Consider the following 23,805-nt stretch of genomic DNA (forward strand, 5'->3'; position numbering starts at 1 on the left):
GACCACATCTGGAGGATTGCGTACAGTTCTGGTCTCTGTACCTAAGGAAGGAATAATTGCCTTAGAGGTGCTGCAACGAAGGTTCACTAGATTGAATCCTGGAATTAGATGATTTTCCTATGTGGAGACACTGAATAGAATGAGCCTATGCTTCTTGGAATTAGAGGTGATCTCATTGAAACATAAGGTTCTTAGAGGGCTTGACAAGGTTGATGCTGAGAGACTGTTTCTCAAGGCTGCAGTCTAGAACTGGAGGGCATAGTCTTAGGATAAGGGGAGAGCCATTTAGGACTGAGATGAGGAGAAATTTCTTCATTCACAGGGTTGTGAATCTTTGAAATATTTTACCCTGTGGATGCTCAGTCATTGGGTATATTCAAAGCTGAGATTGATAGATTTTTGGACTCAGAGAATCAAAGGATACGAGGATCAGTGGGAAAGTGGAATTGAGGTCTAAGATCAGCCATAATCTTATTGAATGGTGGAGCAGGCTTGAGGGGCCATATGGCCTTCTCCTACTTCTTATGTTCTTAGGTTAATATACATTTAGCATGCTTTATGTCTTATAGCATAACCTGTTGTTACCCTCGTACCACATTCTGAGCTGAGCAGTTAACAAGGTAAAACTTTGGTAATATTTTGTCATGGTTTGATTACGGTAAGTGTTTTAAAAAGTTAGAAGTTTCAATTATTCTGTCATTGTTTCATCATTTGAACATTCCTTTAAATGAAGAAACTAACTGATTGCTCCTGCACCATTTTTACTTGCTTTGTCAATGATGACAGGATGATAAATAATGGAGTCTCGTTTTTTTTGATTATTCAGTCTACTGTGACCAAGAAAATAGTGGAAAGACAAAAAGAAATATGAAAAAAATTGCCTGAACAGGTACCTTTCTAACATCGGAACTTTTTGGCTCTGTGGTCCATGTGATGATCCGCGATACTGCCAGACGTGTTTCACTGGAATTTACAAAATCTGCAGGATCCATCTGTAGAGTCAAGGTTTCAATGTATTTCAAAATGGCAACTTTCACCTGTAATTCAGACAAAAAAAACAGGTGACATGACTTTTCTCTTCGACATGAAGCCATAATTTACATAAAATTAAAATTAAGAACAAGTAGCTGCACTAATAGTGATCAATATCAATTCAGAAACTATGAAGGGGAACTCAAAGGTTCCTATAAGAGTAAAACCAAGATGTTTTGACACTTATAAGTTCTCCCTTCCTGCTTTGTCCACTTTTATAAAACCTCTGCTCTCATGAGTCAGTTTTGAATTTGCCTTCACTTATTCATGTCTTTATCCATGCAGAAAAATAAGTCTTGTTGAGTAGCAGTTGCTACAATTGTACAGGGCTCTCCTGAGACCACACCTGGAGTATTGTGCGCAGTTTTGGTCTCCATATTTAAGGAAGGATATACTTGCATTGGAAGTGGTACAGCAGAGTTTCATTAGATTGGTCCCTGGGATGAGAAGGTTGTCCAATGATGAGAGGCTGAGTAAATTTGGCCTGTATTCTCTAGCATTTAGAAAAATGAGAGGTGATCTCAATGAAACATACAATTCTGAAGGGGCTTGACAGGGTAGACGCAGATGTTGTTTCCTCTGGCTGGGGAATCTAGAACATGGGAGCACACTTTCAGGATAAGGGCTGAGATGAGGAGAAATTTCTTCACTCAAAGGGTTGTGAATCTTCGGAATTCTCTACCCCAGAGGGTTGTGGATGCTCCATCGTTGAATATAGTTAAGGCTTAGATAGACAGATTTTTGGTCTCAGTGAATCAAGGAAGATGGGGAACAGGCAGGAAAATGGAGTTGAAGCCAAAGATCAGCCATGATCGTATTGAATGGCAGAGCAGGCTGGATGGTCCATATAGTCTAGTCCTGCTCTTGTTCTTATGTAGTTATATAAGGTTCAAGCTTAACTTTTTCAGTTTTGAGCACACGAACAAAAATAGACCATTCAATCCCTTGAGTCAGTTCCGCCATTCAACAAGATCATGGCTAATCCATACCTCAAATCCATTTACCCGCCATTGATCCATATTGCTTGATACCCATATGTAATAAAAATCTGTTACTAGTCAACAGATTCTGTCAGTTGTAGAAATGGAAATCTGCAATCGCGGTTGTAATCCAGCCTATTCAACAGTTCTAAGTGTCGAATGTGCTACAATACCATTCCTCTGCAAAAGGTTCAGTATGGCAAAAGAATACACTGCAAGAATTCACTATATCTCTGGGAGGGAGGGAGAGTAAGAAAGAAAGAAAAATTCTGAGTGACTTGACACTTCAACTTGAGGGATGCAGCATTAAAAAGGTACTGAACTTTAAGTGACTTTCATCTGTTTCTAACTTGAGTTGGTTTTTAATTGTTGAGAAACCAAAATTAAATGTCTGTAGTTTTTAACATAGTTACCAAGCCAAGATTAACTTCTGCACTTTAAATTACACGACTTAAAAACAATTGATTCCCATGTGACAGAGCTGAGATTAGTTAAAACAGGTAAAGGAAAACTTATTTTTATTGAATAAAACCATTTTTGCACTAAAAATTTTAAATATCCAATAATTGAATGATGTGATGTAAATACCAAAGTGGAAGTCAGTAATGAAAATAATGGATTATTCAGACAATTTGGAGAGAATCATAGAATGGTCACAGCACAGGGTGGTCAGGGTAGTTACAGCTCAGAAGGCCATTAGGCCTGTCAAGTCCCCGTTGGCTCTCTGCAAGAACAATTTAGCGAGTCCCTCTACCCAGCCCTTTCCCCAGAACTCTACACATTTTTTTCAATCTTCAGATGCTTATCCAATTCCCTTTGGAAAGCCACAATTGAATATGTCTCCACCACACTCTCAGGCAGTGCATTCCAGATCCTATCTACTTGCTGTGTGTAAAAAAAAAACTCTCATGTCACCTTTGGTTCTTTTATCAATCATAATCTGTGTTCTCTGCTTCCGAACCCTCCGCCAAAAGGAAATTTCTTACTACCTACTATGCCTAGATCCCTCATGATTTTGAGCACCTCTATCAAATCTCCTCTTAAGCTTCTCTTCTCGGAGAACAAACAATAGTGCCTCCTATTGGCCCTCCAGCTTCGACAGCCCGCCCACTGTTCTTAATTGGACGGCAAACCCGCACTCCAGCCAGGAACTCGCCAATTCAGGGAAAATCACTGCTAGGTGACCATTTCCCACACTGTGCAGGCCTGTGACCCCCATTTAACCCTGACATCCGGGTCCCGACCTAAAACCCAAATTTCTGCCCAATACTCCAGTTGAGGCTGAACCAATGTTTTATTAAGGTTCATCATAACTTCCTTGCTATTGTACTCCCTTCAATTTATAAAGCCCAGGATCCTGTGTGCCTTTTTAACCACTTTCTCAACCTGCCCTGCAACCTTCAATGATATGTGCACATATACCCCAAGATTTATCTGTTCCTGCATCCCCTTTAAAATTGTACCCTTTAGATTATACTGTCTCTCCTCGTTCTTATCAAAATATATCACTTCACATTTCATCTGCCAGATGCTTGTCCAAGTCTATCACTAGCCTCCTCACAGCTCACTGTACTTCCAAGTTTTGTATCATCTGCAAATTTTGAAATTGTGCCTTGAACACCCAAGTCTAAGTAATTAATATACATCAAGAAAAACGGTGGTCAGAGTACTAACACCTCAGCATACCTTCCTCCAGTCTGAAAAACAACCGTTTACCACTAATCTCTGTTTCCTGTTGCTCAGCCAATGTCGTATCCATGCTGCCACTGTCTTTTATTCCATAAGCTTCAATTTTGCTGGCAAGCCTATTATGTGGCACTTTATCAAATGCCTTTTGGAAATCCTTATACACATTAACTGTATTACCCTCATTAACCCACTCTGTTACCTCATTAGAAAACTCAACCATTTATTAAGCATGATTTGCCCTTAATTAATCCATCCTTGTCCAAGTGACTGTTAATTTTGTACCGGATTATTGTTTCTAAAAGCTTTCCCACCACCGAGGTTAAACTGGCAGATCTGTGATTGCTGGGTTTATTCTTACACCCTTTTTTGAACAAAGATGTAACATTTGCAGTTCTCCAGTCCTCTGGCACCACCCCAGTATCTAAGGAGGCCTGGAAGATTATGGCCAGTACCTCAGTAATTTCTACCCTTACCTTCGCTCAGCATCTTCAGATGCATCCCATCTGGTCCTGGTGACTTAACACCTTGAAGCATAACCAGCCTTTTTCATACCTGCTCTTTATCAATTTTTAGCCCATCCAGTGCCTCAACCACCTCCTCCTTCACTGTGACTTTGGCAGCATCTTCTTTGGTAAAGACATACAAAGTACTCAGTTATGCCCTCTGTCTCCATGCATAGATCCCCCTCTTGGTCCCAAATCGGCCCACCCTTCCTCATACTACGCTTTCACTGTTTATATGTCTATGGTAGACTTTTGGATTTCTTTTTATGTTAGTTGCCAGTCTCTTCTCAGACTCTCTCTTTGCTTTTTTTATTTTCTTTTTCAGTGCCCATCTGAACTTGCAAGTCAGCCTGGTTCTCACTTGTAATATCAACCTGATAGGTTCATATTCCCCCCTTTTCTGCTTCATCTTACATCATCATCCAGGGTGCAATAGCTTTGGTTGCCTACCTTCCTCCCTCATGGCAATGTACCCCGACAGTACCTGACCTGTCAATTTTTCATTTCAATTTACTTGGGACATGTCTGTTCTCAACCCACTGAAATCTGCCCTCCTCCAATTAAGCATTTTTACTCTAGACTGCTCCTGGTCTTTTTCCACAGCTGATCTAAACCTTATGATACTCTGATCACTGTTCCCTAAGCGTTCCCCTGCTGACACTTCACCCACTTGACCCACCTCATTTCCCAGAATGGCAATATCTCTTTCTTTGTCGAGTCGGAAACATACTCATTAAGAAAAGTTTACTGAATACACTTCAGAAACTCTTCTCCCTCTCTGCTTTTTACACTATTGCTGTCCGAGCTTATATTACGATAATTCAAGTCCCCCATTATCACTACTCTATATTTCATGCACCTATGTAATTTCCCAGTAAATTTGCTTCTTTGTATCTTTCCCACTAGTTGGTGGCCTATAGAATACACCCAACAGTGTAATGGTAATAGTGTATTGTTTCTTCACACTAATCAAATAGATTCTGTCCTTGACTGCTCCAGGACATCCTCTCTCTCCAACAATGTAATATCCCCCTCAATCAATACAGCCACCCCACCTCCTTTCTTTCCTTCCCTATCTTTCCTGAACATCTTGGATCCAGGAATATTTAGTATGCAGTCATGCCCCTTTTTGAGCCAAGTTCCCCTTATCACAACATCATATTCCCAAGTGGCTATTTGCACCTGTAGCTCACCAACCTTATTTACTCTGCTCTGTGCATTTATATACATGCATTATAAATGTGAATTAGATCTTACTGTACTTCCTCTTGCCCTGAACCCACCTCCTATCTCACTATTTCTTACCCTCATCCAATCTGTCCCTCCCAATCCATTCTGCATCTTGTTTATCCTTCCAAATGCTCCATACTGGTTCCCATTCTCCTGCCAAGGATGAAGTAATTCTTAATTAGGAGTAGTTTGTCAAAAATCACAGGCCCCAGATATGTAACTTATTATTTTGTGTCAGAATATCAGAACTAGTGGAAGCTAATTCATAGCGGCATGACGGATAAATGGATATAGTAGCAGGTTCATATTTCTGGAAGAGAAAAGGATCAAAATAGGAAGTCTTCGATTTTTCAATTTCGCGTTTGGCAAGATCTGCAAATGATCAGAAATTGACAGTGAAAGAAAACAAACTGAAAACCAAGAGCGAGATTTCCTTTAGTGGAGGGTGGGATGAGAAAGTTCATTAAAGGAAAGGCAGAAAGAATGGGAAAACGTAAAGACCATAATCCACAAAGCAGTCAAAACGTATCTTAAGATTATGGTCGCTAAATGCATTGGTTCTCTATGCATACACAACTAACCTTCAAGTTTGGAGTCTGTGTCTGATCAACGGTGAATCTCATCAAAATACTGAACTGTAGGTCATTTGGGAAAGACTCTCTGCAAATTAATTTAAAATGTTGTTAGCTCATTGACATTTAACCAACTTTATACTGTCTCAGTGCTCATCCACATTTCAACACATTTCTTAAAGTTATCTAGTGTTTTCTGGGGAGGTCACTGAAGATATATTAAGTGGCACAGTTTATTGCTGCTGCAGTGTATGCATTTGGCTACAAAAGTTCAATTGCATTATATTTCTCTACCAAAAGGCAGGATTTTGGCATTTATATGGAATTCCCCAATTTTTTCAAGGTGGAAATGTACCAATGTGCTGCCAGGCAAGCAACCTTAAGCTGATAATCATTCCATCTTTTAAGTGGCATAGCAGTGGTACTGAGCTGCCATTCGAAATCCATGCAAAAGGAACTTGTTCACTAATCAATTTCTAGACAAGGTCAGATATATCACTGATGGGGAAAGCTGAAATTTTGCCACAAGCACAGTTAATATGCTTCCTCCTTTCCATTGTGGTTTGACCCCAGCACCAAAGGGACATTCTGAATTGCCAAACTAGCCACCCTCACGTGCTCCGAATGAGACCATCAATTTTTGACTATTTCAGGCTAGTTTTGAACTAGAAGCCTGTGTTTGGTATAAACTGAGTTGAGTGCGCCCAAACCAATTTCACTTAGCATTGTTACAGCTGTCAGAGACAAATGAACATACGAATTAGGAACAGGAGTAGGCCACTCGGCCCCTTGAGCCTTCTCTGCCATTCAATATCATAGCTGATATGATTGTAACCTCAACTCCACATTCTCGCCTACCCCCAATAACCTTTAACCCCCTTGTTTATCAAGAATTTATCTACCTCTGTCTTAAAAACATTCAAAGACGCTGCTTCCACCAACTTTTGAGGAAGAGAGTTCCAAAGACTCACGACTCTCAGAAAAAACACGCCTCCTCGGCTCGGTCTTAAATCTAGTTCTAGATTCTCCCACAACAGGAAACATCCTTTCCACATCCACCCTGTCAAGACCCCTCAGGATCTTATATGTTTCAATCAAGTCGCCTCTTACTCTTCTGAACTCCAGCAGATACGTCTTAGGCAGTCCCTCGGGACCGAGGAAGATTTTCTTCCACTCCAGGGTTGTGGGTCCTTAGGTGACTGAACAGTCCAATTTTGGATCTGCACACTCTGCCATAAGTGGGGCAGCTGGTGTTTGGTGAGGCAAGTGAATGGGATGGTCGAATTTCCGAATGCTCCTTCTGCTGTTTGCACTTGGTCGCTGCCTGGGCATGTCGACGTAGTTCGAACTGGCTGGCTCCTTTGCAGATGCTTCTTCTCCATTTTGGGCAGTCTAGGGCAAGAGATACCCACGAATCAGTGGAGATGTCACGTTTTTCAGGAAGGCTTTAAGGACATGCTTGTAGCGTTTCCTTTGTCCTCTTGCCGTGACGGAGCTTGGAGTAGAAAGCTTGTTTTGGGAGTCTTGTGCCAGGCATGCGGACGATGTGGCCCACCCAACCTAACTGACTTGCCATGACCAGTATCTTGATACTGGGGATGTTGGACTGAGAGAGGACACTGATATTGGAGTGCCTGTCCTGCCACTGAACTAGCAGGATCTTGCGGAGGCACCGCTGGTGATATCTCTCCAGGGCTTTGAGATGTCTGCTGTACACTGTCCAGTGGATAACTCCAGCGGACAAAAGCCTAGCCTGTCCAACCTTTCCTCAAAAGACAACTCGCTCACCCCAGGTATTAGTCTAGTAAACCTTCTCTGAACTGCTTCCAACACATTTATATCCTTCCTTAAATAAGGAGACCAATACTTCACACAATACTCCAGACGTGGTCTCACCAATGCCCTGTATAACTGAAGTATACCCTCCCTACTTTTGTATTCAATTACCCTCTCAATAAACGATAACCTTCTATTAGCTTTCCTCATTACTTGCTGTACCTGCATACTAACCTTTTGCAATTCATGCACTAGGACACCCAGATCCCTCTGCATCTCCGAACTCTGCAATCTCTATTTTGATAATATGCTTCTTTTATATTCTTCCTGTCAAAATGGACAATTTCACATTTTCCCACATTATACTCCATTTGCCAGATCTTTGCTCACTCACTTAACCTATCTATATCCCTTTGTAGCCTCCTTATGGCCTCTTCACAACTTATATTCCTACATATCTTTGTGTCATCAGCAAATTTAGCAACCATATCTTCGGTCCCTTCATCCAAGTCATTTATATAAATTGTAAAAAGTTGAGGCCCCAGCACCGATCCCTGTGGCACACCACTCGTTACATCTTGCCAACCAGAAAATGACCCATTTATGCCTGCTCTCTGTTTCCTGTTAGCTCGCCAATCTTCTATCCATGCCAAAATGTTGCCCTCAACACCATGAGCTTTTATTTTCCACAATAATGTTGATATGGCACCTTATCAAATGCCTTCTGGAAATCTAAGTACAGTACATCCACTGGTCCTCCTTTATCCACAGCACATGTTACTTCTTCAAAGAATTCCAATAAATTGGTTAAAATGATTTCCCTTTCACAAAACCATGCGACTCTGCCTGGTTACCTTGAATTTTTCTAAGTGCCCTGCCATAACGTCTTTAATAATAGCTTCTAACATTTTGTCTATGACCAATGTTAAGCTAACTGGCCTGTAGTTTCCTGCTTTCCGTCTCTCTCCCCTTTTTGAATAAAGGAGTTCTATTGGCTATTTTCCAATCTAATGGAACCTTCCCTGAATCTTGGGAATTTTGGAAAATTAAAACCAACACATCAACCACCTCACTAACCACTTCTTTTAGCACCCCAGGATGAAGTCCATCAGGACCCAGAGACTTGTCAGTCTGCAGCTCCAACAATTTGCTCAGTACCACTTCCCTGGTGATTGCAATTTTCTTGAGTTCCTCCCTCCTTTCCATTTCCTGATTTAGTTATTTCTGGGATGTTACTTGTATCCTCTATGGTGAAGACCGATGCAAAATACCTGTTCAATTCATCTGCCATATCCTTATTTTCCCTTATTAATTCCCCAGACTCACTTTCATAAGGACCAACACTCACTTTGTTAACTCTTGCCTTTTTAAAATATCTATAGAAACTCTTACTATCTGTTTTTATATTTCTCGCCAGCTTTCTCTCATACACTAATTTTTCCCTCCTTATTAAGCTTTTATTCATTCTTTGTGGCTTTTTACATTCTGTCCAATCTTCTGACCTGCCACCCACCATTGTGCAATTATATGCTTTTTCTTTAAGCCTGATAGTATCTTTAACTTTTTTTTTTAGTTAACCACAGATGATGGGTCCTCCCGTTGGAATTTTTCTTTCTCGTTGCATGTATCTATTCTGTGTATTCTGAAATATCCCCTTAAATGTCTGCCATTTCACTTTTGCTAGCTCTGCTTTAATGCCCTCATAATTGCCCTTATTTAAGTTGAAAATACTAGTCTTAGACTATGGGCACCTTCACTATGAGATAATTACTTAATCCTATCTCATTGCACTATACCAGGTCTAGTATAGCCTGCTCTCCGGTTGACTTCAGAACATGCTGTTCTAAGAAACTATCGCAAAAACATTCTATGAACTCATCTCGGCTACCTTTGCCCATCTGATTTTTCAAGTCTATATGTATATTAAAATCTCCCATGATTATCACCATACCTTTCTGACAAGCATCCATTATTTCTTCCTTTATATCCCGTCCTACTGTGTAGTTACTAATAGTGGACCTGTACACCACTCCCACAAGTGAATTCTTGTCTTTATCTTTTCTGATCTCGACCGAAACCACTTCTACATTCTGGTTTCCTGAACTTAGGTCATCCCACTCTATTGTGCTAATACCATCATTAATTAACAGAGCCACCCCTCCACCTTTTCCTCGCTTCCTGTCCTTCCTAAATGTCATGCACCCTTCAATATTCAGGTCCCAATCTCTGTCATCCTGCATCCATGTCTCTGTAATGGCTATCAGATCGTACTTATTTTTTTCTATTTGCACTTTCAGTTAATCTGTTTTGCTTCGAATGCTACGTGCATCAGATACAGAGCCTTTAGTTTTGTCCTTTTATTATTCTTGTAACCTCTCGCCTTGTCTGCTGATTTACTCTTAGATTTGTACTCACTGTCCCTTCCTGTCATGATCTGCTTATGTTTTCCCATATTAATACCTTTATTTCTTGCCTTGTCTCTACTCTGATTTACCACATCTTCCCAAATTTGATCCCTTGCCCCCACTGTTTCGTTTAAAACCCTCGCTATACTTTCCTAGTTATGCGGCTCACTAGAACACAGGTCCGAGCACAGTTCAGGTGTCGGCCGTCCCAAAGGTACAGCCCCCTCATTACCCAGTATTGGTGTCAATGCCACACAAACCGGAACCCACTTCTACCAGACCAATCTTTGAGCCACGCATTCACTTCTCTAATCTATTTGCACTCCTCTAATTTGCATGTGGCTCAGGTAATAATCCAGAGATTACTACTTTTGAGGTTCTGCTTCTTAATTTGGTACCTAGATCCTCATACTGACTATGCAGAACCTCTTTCTTTGTCCTGCCTATGTCATTGGTAGTTACATGTACCATGATGACTGGATCCTCCCCCTCCCACCGTAAGTTCCTCTCCAGCCCTGAGCAGATGTCCCGAACCCTAGCACCAGGCAGGCAACACAGCCTTCTGGACACTTGCTCTTTGCTGCAGAGAACAGTGTCAATCCCCCTCACTATACTGTCGCCTACTACCACTATTTTCCTTTTTGCTTCCCCCACTTGAATGGCTTCCTGTACCATGGTGCCATGGTCAGTCTGCTCATCCACACTACAGCCCTCTCTCTTGACCATACAAGCTACAAAATCAAACTTGTTGCTCAAGTGCAAGGGCTGAGGCTCCTCCACTCCCACCTTCTCGATCTCCTTACCTGCCTGACTCGCAGTCACATCCTCCTGTCCCTGACCACTGTCCAAAATAGACGGCCCTATCATAAGGGGTGTGACTGCCTTCTGGAACCAAGTTTCAGGTAACGTCCCTCCTCCTTGATGCATTGCAGTGTCTGCAGCTCGGCCTCCAGCTCAATGACTCTGAGCCGAAGCTCATCAAGACACAGACACTTACTACAGACGTGGTTGCCATGGATTATCATGGCATCCAGAAGCTCCCACATACTGCAGATGCAACACATTACCTGTCCTGCCATCTTTATTTGTTAATTTAATTACATTTATTTATTTCTTAATTAATTTCTAGTTCCCCTCCTTACCGAACTCTCTCACTTACCAAACTCCCTGCTTCATACTCTACGCCCTCCAGCAGCACTCAAACAGCATTGAGAGGCCACTGAATTTATAACCTGAAAACAATGATGTGTCAGCTTTGCTAGAGCTCAGAAACCAGTTTAAGCGAGCTACCTAATTAACCAGGTACGGCTACTCTCAGACAGCTTGTATACCCTTGTTTAAAACTGTAAGTAAGTTAACTTGCCTCTTAACTTAAACAGTAATTTCAGTTAATTGCAAATGTAAACAAAAGGAAAACGAGACTTGAGAGATTAACCCTCAAAATCCACTCATTTACCAACCTCCCTTCTTCACACTCTGTGCCCGCTAGCAGCACTGAGAGCAAACAAAGGCCAGAGTTTCCTGGTTGTGCGTTCACCTACATGCAATACTCCCAATATTTATTTTATTAGACAGGAAAATCAGAGGCTGGCAATGCAGAAAACTCCAGCCAAAGACATTAATGACAACAATCTAGGCTGAGTCAAAACAAAGGTCTTAGAAGTGAAAAGACAGTACACTATGCCACTGTGCCACACCTTCAATAACCAGGAAAAACTGGCCTTGAAATTTGGACATACCGAATTTTGAGTGCATGGGTGCCTGATGGGGGAAGCTGAGCTGCATACATCAGGCCTCAGGTCTCATTACCGTCAAGCTGTGCAGAACTACCAGTGAAGCTTAACTGAAACTGGGCTACTGCAACGTTAGCAGTGAGAAAGTGGGCTGACCAGGCTGGGAAGAATGAACGATTGTGTTGAGAGATAGTGATGGCTGGGGATGGGAGGGTTCAAGCCTCCTAGCTCCACATTTAGGTAAGTCTATTTTTAAAACTTACCTTGTTGGTTATGGCTGATTTTCCTGAGTGCAGACAATGCTGGCTGATGAAGGGCAAACCACTCTTGCACTGGGGCTCTCAGATAAGCTATTCGGACCTCAAGTCTGTTTCAGGCATGGGCACCATGGGTGGCCCTCCCCTCCTCAAACAGAACCTTTCGCATTGATTCACAAATTCATTGCTAGCTGATCTTTCATCAATTCCACAATCTTCTTTAGAAACTTAAAGCAACTCAACTCATCAAAATATAGTCCTGAATATCCAGATAGTATAGATCCAATGAATTGCCTCCAACAACCAAGTTAGTAACATTCTCCAAGAATTCTAAAGGAAATGTAAGGCATGACCGGTTCCAAATCCATGAAAAATGTTGCTTTTGGCTTCAGTGTACCATTACATGAACATTCTTAGATTGTTGTAAAATGCTATCAGACACTTTCCCCACTACCAGCATTAGGGTAAATAGTCCATCATTTCTAGGTGTATGCCTCACTGCTTTTTCAGTAGCATTTACTGTCCTCACTAAGCTCCTATATTTATGGAACACTAAAATAAACTAATAACCAGAGCCACAACTATTTTCTGTTTAACTTCCAATGTATACCATTTGGTCAGAGTTCACAACAAACATTTAATTCTTCCATTGCTTCATGTTAAGACCCTGAATTTCTTGCAGCCAAAAACTGCCACCTAAATTTATAGCATGAATGTAAAGCTGCACAAAGAAGGGAGCCAAGTGTATAAAAGAGTTTCCTACTTTACAGAGTTTCATTGAAAAACCCCTAAATCACGTATTTATTTTAAACAACTCCAATTTTATTTAGAAACAAATTATAAGTAGAATAAAACAGTGACATTTGTCACATAATGCTGACCTTGCAATATCAAGTGCTTTCTGTACCTTTGCCTGTACAGAACCAAGCAAATCAGCACCCATTTTCTTCAATAGCTGAGTCAGTAAAACAAACAACCAGTCTTGAAGGTCTTCTTTATGGACATGAATGAAGTCAACCAGTGTTTCCAAAAACATACTGAAAACCTGAAAATATGGACATATCAAGAATAATGATCTTGCAGCAAGCCTCATACTTCAGTAATAATTTCAATGATTTCACCAGATGCCAATTTTTGCAGACAAGCAGAAGACTATGCAAACTTGCATGTGTACTGTATAATGTATAAAATTATTTTTTAGATGCAATATCTAGAAGGCTTTACAATTTTACTTGATGTTAAGAAAATTGTTTCCCAATTTAAATGAGGTTAAATCTGAAATTGTGTACCTTATTTGTGTTGCTGTATAACTACTATGCAAAGTGGATTTGGGTGAGCAGCATAATGAGAGTGGTAGTGTAAATTGGAAGTTAGGATGGTGACCTGACCTTTACATAAAAGTCATGCAGGTCTGAGACCACTTCTGGTAGGTAACTTCACATGCATGGGCTTTGTGTTTGCACACTATAAATGCAGCACGTTGCAAAACCAAGTTTAAAACGTACCCAGTCAGCTTATTGCACTTGCAGAGAACTGGTTTTCACCTTTAAAAAAAAAATCAGTTTTCTTCCCTCTCCTCTAAAGATACTGACTCCATGCTGGGGAATAGTCTCACAGGCACAGATTTTTGTCCAATGCCTCTCCCAAGTAGCCAGAATTCATCTGTGTGCTTTCACAATCAGTTATTTGACAGCATGAGGCATCGGACATTTATTTGCAGCCCAGTACCCACACAAATGCATTTCCAACAAAGGTCATCAAGCAGTGACCAGGAGCAGGAAGGGCGATACTTCAGAGGTCTTCCCATTCCTTATCCTGATAGCGCTGAAGCTAATTACATTATACCATCAATCTGGCCCAGATCGACTAACTCAGCATAGACTGGTCAGTGAACTGGGGATTTTAATTGCCTGTATATCTTAGCCACTCACTGACTGAGCCAGAGCATCTGGGAACTTTTTAAACTTAGTAAAGTATCTTGTTAAAGTTATGAGAGAAGCAAAGCTCACACTCGCAGCCGAGTAACATTGAGAGTTAGCCACCTGGGAAGCATGAAGAGCTTGGGTTTGTGGAGTGCACATCCCACTATACATACACTAGATTTTAACAACATCCCAATGGAAGACCTGACTATATGTTCTTGCATGGAAAAATGTGACAAAAATGACCTTTTATGTGGTTGTGTAATACTTCACTACAGTCAGTGCATTATTTATATTATACAAAAACATTTATAACAGTTCCGTTTCACCAGGTGATTTGTGACGTTTGTAGAAAAATACAAACAGTTTCTCCACTTTGTTTTGCACTTAATCATTAATTTTATTGTACAGGAATAAACCTGAACCTTGTGTTTTTAACTAATGCATTAAGTTAGCACATCTTAATAGCAAGGTGGAAATTAGATCATCCTGCTGACTGTGGGGGTTTATTTTGTAAATTTGATAAGGCCCGCAGCTGAAGGAACAACTGCATGAATGTCTTAAGATATCTTTACTAGCAGGATAACAGCAGTAGCACAGAACCAATAAAATATTCTTTTATTACTGATCCAAATACTTGGGTTGTACTCAAAATAATTGTGTTTATTGACCAGTGAGAACATGACTTAAACAATACACACATTATGGATACTGCAGAAAGAAAAGTAAACCTAACAGAAAATGCAAGAACAACGTCAAATATAAAGCAGCGCACACCATAAACCATTAAAATTGACTGTTAAGACACAACAGTCATAATAGCATTGCATTGTTTGTCTTAGAATGCATAAGTTACTGCACTAGGTTCACAACATAGAACTTGCAAGATTTTCACGAGTTCCTTAAGGCCAGATGAATTTCAAATCCCTCACCTTAATGGCTCTCAATTTTTCACCATCCTTTCTAAGCAAACCACCAATACATACCTCTGAAGGCATGGCTAATACTGAACATTTACTGAGACTGCCCATGACCCAACACTCAGTAACACAGAACATTGCAAAGCCAATGCATACTCTGCTGTGGAATATAGTACCTATATTTTATTTACTTACATAAACTCAGTCAAACGAAAGAATAAGGTCTGGATAAAGTCTGAAGAAACTTGAAGACTAGCTCTGTCAAACACATCTGGCAAACTGCTAGACAACCACATTACATGCTCAACTGTTAGCCACTTTATCTTTTAAAAAGGGGAGTTCTTCATTTTCACCCAACCTCTAACAAACTTAGTCAGGTATTTCCAATGTAATAAATCATGTTCAAAATCAGTTAGAACCCTCATCAGAATGTGATTAAAATTCAGGCACTGATTTTTTTTTGGGTCGGGGGTGGTAAAGAGAGAGCAAACAGCAAGATTCTTTAGCTGATAAGGTGCATTCATCTTTAAAATATGAGCATTTTCCACATACTCAGTGAACTGGAGAGGAAAGAGAATGATATCCTTCTCAAACATTTTTGTTTGACATCCAACACGATAATATGCCATATGATCTCTACCAATACAACACAAACGTAAATTGTCTAAATGTAAACAAAACAGGGAAGGAGAGCATAGGAAATAATAAAATAAGGGAGGACATTGATGGTAAGGAAATAAATAGAGTTAAAGCACAGGAGTCTAAAAAGATGGTTAAATATTAAAATGAGTTCAAAAATGTCTGTACAGCAAAACACAGAAAAAAAAAATGAGAACTGGAGGCAACTGTGCGTTGGGTGGAACCAGACATAGTAAGGATTACTGAGACATGGCTACAGAAAAATCAAGACTGGAAATTAAACATTGCAGGATATAACATACTTAGAAAAGAAAAGGGGAGGCGGAGTAGCTATACTTGGGGATAACATAATGGCATTAAAAAAAGGATGCAGCTATCAGCAAGACAAAATTAGAATCCATATGGAGAGAGATAAAAGATAATAAAGGATCAAATCACATTAAATTGGTGTAATCTACAGACCGCCTAATAGTGGAAGGGAGATTGAGGAAGAACTATGTGGACAGATTAGGGAATTGAGTAGAAAAATAGAATAATCATGGAGGATTTCAACTACCCCAAAATTAACTGGACAAGAGGTAGGTAAAGGGGATAAGGGAATGGAGTTCCTACAATGTGTACAGGACTCCTTTCTAACCTTATATGTCAAAAGTCCAACAAGGGAAGATTCACTATTGGATCTAGTAATGGGGAATGAACCAGAGCAGATAAGAGAAGCAAAAGTAGGGGTACATCTAGGCAATAGTGACCATATTATAATATGCTTTAAGATGATCATAGAGAAGGACATAAGTGTGATGAGAACCAGGTTAACAGATTGGAGAAAAGGGGTTGAGAACAGAACTTGGGAAAATAAAATGGGCAACAATATTGGCAAACCAAGATGTAGAACAATAATGGGAAACAATTAAAACTGTGTTCAACAGAGTGCAGGAAAAATATATTCTGCTATAAGGAAAGAACAAACTAAACACTAGTGAGACTCCATGGATGAATAAAGACATAAGAGAACAACTGAGGGTTAGAAAAGAGGCATATATTAAGTACATTGAAAGCAGAGAATTTCTATGCGGTCTCTCCTTGGTAATACTTTTGATCACAGGAGGCCGTATGTAAAATCTCAATCCATAAACATGAATAAACCTACCAAACTATATAGTCATGATCCGCATCTGAACACAGAGGCTTACTAGTAGAGCTACAAGTTACAGGAGATGCTTCCATTAGAACAATTAAGACAATCCTACTAAGCAGGTATTCAATCTTTTCATTATTTCCATTAACTCAGCATATCATACGGAAATACATCAAGGAAATGTTCCTAACTTGGGATGAAATTCTTGCTGCCAGGTGTGGACAATGATGGTTGATAGAAGTTCGGAAAGTAGCAAACTTTCAGACATCAAAAAAGACCTTTTTTATATTGGCACAAATCTAGCAGTGGATCTGGTAGAAAGATTCCTGCCTCGACAACGTAGCAGTTCAAAAGGCTTTCAACAGCCAGTTCTTGCAATTTGTTTTGAAATAGTAGTGTTCCAAAAGACATAGGCCAGAATTTTAACTTGGGCAGGAAGCCCCGCCCACTGGCCAAAAAGTTATGGGCGAGCTTGCCTGCGCCAGCTTGGGAGCCACGCCATGACTTTATGTGGTCCAGGCGCTTAATTGGCCTTGGGCGGGACTTCTGCCCCTCTGAGACAATAAGTCCTGCTTCCAAGAGCTGCTGGTCAATCAGTGGGCCAGCAGCTCTCAGTCCCAGCAGCATCACTGGGAACAGTGGCTACTCCTGGTACTGCAGCCAGGGAGAGGAGCAAGAGAAACACGGGCCCCAGAAAAAAGGTAAGTTTGTGGGGTCTTGCCAGGGACAATTGGCCAGGCCCCGGCAAGGCATGGGGGGTTTGTTGGGAGGGAAGTGTAATCCAGTGGGGGTGGTTGGGCTATGGGCGACCCTCCATGGGGCACAGGGTGCCTGAGCAGGAGAGCCCACCCCAGTCAACAAGGAGGTCACCAGGTTTTACTGGCTGCGTGGGGGGACTGAGATGCCTGCCTGCTGCTGATAATATACTAGCGGCGGTGGGAAGAGGCCCTTCTGTGGCAGTTAATTGGCCACTTTAAGGGCCTTAATTGGCCTGGGGCAGGCAGGCTGATTGCTGCTACCACCGCCACTCCTCACAAAATTGCAGTGGGGACGGGAAGGCGACAGGAACAGCACCCGTCGCCTCCCACTCAATTTTTCATCTGTCTCCAGCCCAGTTCAGCAGTGGGAGGGCATAAAATTCCGGCCATAAATTGTCAGGTCACATAGAAGCTGATCAGGAATATTTAATGTTCATCGAATGTAAGTTCCAGCTAAGGTGACTGCAAAAGGTACACAGAAAGGGGTTGTAATTTCCTGCTGCAAACGAAATTAGGTACCACCTTAGGGATGAACTTAATTCTTCAAGGCCACATACTGATGAAGCCGTATTAAGTAAATCTGCTTGACCAGCAGGGCCAGGAGTGCAGTTCTTCATATAATGATCTTCTAATTACAGTAAACAGAAGGGTGATAGATTATACATGTGCTAAATTTATCACAAAGCAAATGAGAAAAAATTCCTGAAGAGAATTTTCTGAGAAAAACGAATCAAACAATAAGCAGCAGAATACACCCTGACAGAGATAAAAATAACTGTGAATACTGGAAATCTGACAAACATAAAACTGTTAGAAATGCAAGCAGCCAAATTGGCATCTGCATGTGCAAGTGGCATCTTTCATCAAATGATTCATTAAGCTGGATTTTAAAGTGTTTGTGCACTGAGTTTGAGATTATTAATTTCAAAAGTAATTCATAGTCTGTTAAACAGATTGGGAGATTATGACGATGTGAAAGTTACTCAATAAATGCAAGCTTGCTTTCTTTCTTTGATGTACTGGAAGCTATTCCAATAACTGAGTCAACCACACTAAATCCTTATAGTGTGCTGAAAAAATGCTTCACAAACGGAAAAAAGATACTCAATGAAAAGCATCAAAGCATGTATTCAGTTCAAAGGAATTTATTCAAAATGACTGTTGATATTTGGATGCATCTTTAAGGTTGATTTGAGCAGAAGTGAGTAACCATCAATTCAAGATGGCATCAGCAGAAACATCACAGAATTTTATTTTAGCCTTAACTTAAATTTGGTCAAGTCAAAAACACAAATAATATTTCCCTTCTACACATCTAGGGACTGAAGGAATGGACACATAGTTTTTAATTGCAATTAACCTACTCACTGGTGTGGAAGTCATCAAATCAAGTTCCACTACCAACAAAAGAAATGCAAACCTGCTCAAGAAATACTTCTAGAAAGCAGGATCAGAAGGACCATCCAAATTCCGAATACATTCATTTCTAAAAAAGGATGCATTTCACATAATTGCAACTCACTTTTTAAATAGGGAATGTACATTGACATCTATGAGCAGCGTCAGACATGATCAGCAATGATGAAAAAAATAAAGACTAAAACTGAAGCATTATTAAAATTGACTTTACTTTTTAAAAAATGGACAATGCTGTAAAAAAAAAAGCCACCGAAGGTAAGTGACCTGGCCTTCGTACATTCAAATTGTCTGACAGCGACAAAGAATACTTCCAAAGCTAAGAGGTGTCAATTGCACCCATCCTAAACTCATGCTGAAACATTCATGAATTTAATGGATTCCTCTAAAACAAAGAAGGTGCGATGTAGCCATTGTTGGCCACTAAAGGGAAGAAAACTCCTGTCTTCCAGCAGAGGTGAGATGCAACAAACTTTTACCTTCAAAGATAGCCAGAGAGAGAGAGACACACCCAAAAAGAAGCTTCACCAAGAAGCTTGTTTCAAGCTGGAAGAAAAATTCAGCAAACCAGAAGGGAAATCATAGTAAGTTTAAGGCACAGAAAGAGGCCACTTAGCTCAGCAAGTCTGTGCCAGCCGAAAACTGTTCCACCCAGTCTAATCCCACCTTCCAGCATTTGGTCTGTAGCCCTGCAGATTACAGCACTTGAGGCGCATATCCAGACTTCTTTTTAATGAGTTGAGGATTTCTGCCTCAACTACCCTTTCAGGCAGTGAGCTTCAGACCTCCAACACCCTCTGGGTGCAAAAACATTTCCTCATCTCCCCTCTAATCCTTCTACCAATCACTTTAAATCTATGCCCCCTAGTCACTACCTCTCTGCTAAGGTAAATAGGCCCTTCACATCAACTCTATCCAAGCCCCTCACAATGTTGTACATATCAACCAAATATCCCCTCAGCCTTCTCTGTTCCAAGGAGAACACCACCAGCCTATCCAATCGTTCCTCATTGCTGCATTTTTCCAGTCCTGGCCACATCCTTGTAAATCTCCTCTGCACCTTCTCCAGTGCAATGACATCCTTTCTGTAATGAGGTGAACAGAACTGCACACAGTACACAAGTTGTGGACTAACCAATGATTTATACAATTCCAGCATAACCTCCCTGCTCTTTTATTCTATACCTCGGCTAATAAAGGAAAGTATTCAATATGCCTTCCATACCATCTTACCGGCCTGTCCTGCTATGTCCAGGAATCTGTGGACATTTACTCCAAGGGCCCTCATTTCCTCTATACCTCTCAGAATTTTCCCATTAATCGTGTATTCCTTTGCCTTGTTTGACCTCCCCAAATGCATCACATACTTCTCCGGGTTGATTCCATTTGCCGCTTTTCTGCCCATCAGAGCAGACCATCAATATCTTCCAGCAGCTCACAGCTATCCTCCTCACTATCTACCACACGGCCAATCTTTGTGTCGCTTGTAAATTTCTTGATCACGTCCTGCACATTTACATCCAAATTATTAATATATACCACAAAAAGCAGGGGACCCAGTACTGAGCCCTGCGGAACACCACTGGAAACAGCCCTCCAGTCACTTAAACGCCCGTCAACAACTACGCTTTCTTTCATGCCACTGAGCCAATTTTGTATCCACCTTGCTGCATTTCCCTAGATCCCATGGGATTTTATTTTTTGAACCAGTCTGCCATGTGGGACCTTGCTAAAACTCATCAACTGCACTAGCCTCATCTAACTTCCTTGTAACTTCTTCAAAAACGTTGATCAAGTTGGTCAAACAAGATCTTTCCTTAACAAATCCATGCTGACTATCCTTGATTGACCTGTGCCTTTCTAAGTGACAGTTTATCCCGTCTCTCAAAATAGATCCCAATAATTTGCCCATGGCTGAGGTTAGGCAGACTGGCCTGTAGTTATTCGGTTTATCCCTCACTCCCTTTTTAAACAGATGTACAACGTTAGCAGTCCTCCAGCACCACACCTGCACCCAGTGAGGATTGGAAAATAATGGTCAGACCTTCTGCCATTTCTTCTCTTTCTTCTTTTAACAGCCTGGGATACATTTCATCCGGCCCTGGTGATTTATCAACTTTCAAGGATGCTAATCCCATTAATATGTCCTCTCTCCCGATGTTGATCACATCCAATACTTCACTCTCCTCTTCTTTAACTACAATATCTGCACTGTCCCCCTCTTTTGTAAAACAGACGCAGAGTATTTATTAAGAACCATAACAACATCTTCCGCCCCTACACATAGGTTACCTTTTTGGTCTTTTATGGGCCCTCCTCTCTCCTTAGTTATCCTCTTACTCAATGTATTGATAAAACATCTTTGAGTTCACCTTGATTTTGCTTGCCAATATTCTTTTATGCCCTCTCTTAGCTTTCCTAATTTCGTTTTTGATTTCACCCCTCCACTTTCTATACTCTTCTCAGCTTTCTGTAGTGTTGAGTTCTCTGCGTCGGGTATAAGCTTTCCTTTTCTGCCTTATCTTACCCTGTCAGCTCCTTGACATCCATGGGGCTCTAGATTTGGCCCTACCACCCATTTGCTTTGTGGGAACGTTTACTCTGAACCCCTTGAATCTCCCCTTTGAATGCCTCCCACTGCTCTGGCGCTGATTTACCTTCAAGTAGCTGTTTCCAGTTCACTTTCGCTAAATCACTCCTCAGCTAAGTAAAATTGGCCTTGCCCCAAGTGAGAACTCTAACTCCTATTCTTGTCCTTTTCCATAATTATGTTAAAACTGACTGAATTATGATCACTACCACCAGAATGCTCTCCCACTGCCATTCCTTCACATCTTAATTCCCTAAAACTAAGTCTAAAACTGCACCCTCTCTTGTTGGACTTGCTACATACTGGCCAAAAAGGTTCTCCTGAATGCACCTCAAGAATTCTGCTCCCTCAATTCCTTTCACACTAAAACTATCCAGTTCATATGGGGGTAGTTAAAATCCCTTACTATTACTGCCCTGTTGTTCTTGCACTTCTCAGAGATTTGCTTACATATCTGCTCTTCTATCTCCCTCTGACTGTTTGGAGATCTATAGTATACTCCCAGCAGTGTGATTGCCCCTTTTTTGTTCCTTAGCTCAATCCATATGGCTTCATTTGATGAACCTTCCAATATATCATCCCTTCTCACAGCTGTAATACTTTCTTTGACCAAAATTGCCACTCCCCCTCCTTTCTTATCTCCCTCCCTATCGCGTCTGAAAACTGTGTAACCAGGAATGCTGAGCTGCCATTCCTGTCCCTCTGTAAGCCATGTTTCTGTAATAGTTATGATATCGTACTGCCATGGTTCTACCTGTACCCTCAGCTCATCTGCTTTATTTGTTAAACTCTTTGCATTGAAATAGCAACCCTTGAGCACTGCCAAACTCTTCTTTTTATTTTCTAACCTTTGTTTCCTCTGCCTTCCAGATTCATCCATTAATTTTCTGCCTTCCATTTGCATTTCTGATTTTGCCCCAACTGAGTCTACCCTCAGGTCCCTATCCGCCTGCTGCACAATTCTTCATCTATACATATGCAGCAGTGAATTAGAAGTGATTCATTGTCTTCAACTGAACTTTCAACCAAAAGAGAAACCCACGAACACCTCAGGCCTGCAACCAATGAGAACTTGACTTGAGAGAATTCAAGAGGTTTACTGTGACCCCCAAAACCTACCCCCACTTACAACTGCTTACCCCTTATCCTCTCCGTGTGTGTGTGTGTGGTTGCATGAATTTCAGGATAAGGCATATTGCTCAATAAATAATTGATTTTCTGTTTTAAACCTACAAGAAAACCTGTCGCTGTCTGATTACTTGACAAATAAAACACAACAGGATTAAACCCTAATAATAAAAAAGCACTTGCTGCAGTCAAGCGGGAGCTGAACAGTGGGAACCACCCAAAACCCTTACTATATGGCTGTAACAAACTTTTTTTTTTAAATGGGATGTGGGCGTTGCTGCTAGGCCAGCATTTATTGCCCTTGAACTGAGTGGCTTGCCAGGCCATTTTAAGAGTCAACCACATTGCTGTGGGTCTGGAGTCACATGTAGGCCAGATCAGGTACGGACAGCACATTTCCTTGCTGAAAGGACATTAGTGAACCAGATGTTTTTACACAATGGTTTCATGGTCATAGCTTTTTTTAATTCCAGATTTATTAATTGAATTCAAATTTCACCATCTGCCATGGTGGGATTCGAACCCTTGTCCCCAGAGCATTAGCCTGGGCTCTGGATTACTAGTTTAGTGCCATTACCACTACACCACCACCTCCCCTAAATTGGGGACTCGAAGCCAGGATCTGAACCGTCAGACAAAGAGATTAGGAAAATGGGAGGAGAATTGACCTCTGAAATTGTAGAAAAGTAAACAGGTTTTCTTGTATTCTTCTGTTTTTTCCTCTACAGCGCGAGAACAAAAGAGATGGCCACAACTAATGCTAAGGAATTTATAGAGCAGGAAGATCTATCCCATGGTAAGTTAAATAAATTAAATATTGAAGATTTAAAAAGCTTAGCTACAGAGATGGGAATTATTTTCAAACTAAAAGCAAAGAAACCTGAACTGGTGAAAAGTCTAGCTAACCATTTTAAACTTACCCCTGAACCAGAAGGAGAAAGTATAGAATCTGAAACTGAAAGGACAGCCCTAGCTAAAATTCAGTTGAAAAGAGAGGACAGGCAGTTTCAAAAAGAATAAAGGGAAGTTCAGCTTTAAAAGGAAAAAGAAGAAAGGGAAAAAGAAAGGGAGTTTCAGAAGGAGAAAGAGGAAATAAAGGCAAAATAGTTTGTGAGTAAAA

The 23,805-nt window shown here is 40.9% G+C and overlaps 1 protein-coding gene across 10 annotated transcripts in view; it reads right to left on the bottom strand.

Moving 5' to 3' along the window:
* clasp2 (cytoplasmic linker associated protein 2) overlaps positions 1-23,805 on the bottom strand; it is a 673,953-nt gene that overhangs the window by 123,286 nt on the left and 526,862 nt on the right. For all 10 annotated transcript variants that reach the window (XM_068032254.1, XM_068032248.1, XM_068032247.1 and 7 more), the window contains 3 exons: positions 13,059-13,222; positions 6,016-6,094; positions 894-1,037 (listed from right to left, as the gene is read on the bottom strand). In XM_068032254.1, the coding sequence (XP_067888355.1) occupies positions 894-1,037; positions 6,016-6,094; positions 13,059-13,222 (387 nt within the window). The remainder of the gene's footprint in view (positions 1-893; positions 1,038-6,015; positions 6,095-13,058; positions 13,223-23,805) is intronic.

This window comes from Heterodontus francisci, chromosome 5, assembly GCF_036365525.1.
Source record: "Heterodontus francisci isolate sHetFra1 chromosome 5, sHetFra1.hap1, whole genome shotgun sequence".
Taxonomy (NCBI): domain Eukaryota; kingdom Metazoa; phylum Chordata; class Chondrichthyes; order Heterodontiformes; family Heterodontidae; genus Heterodontus; species Heterodontus francisci.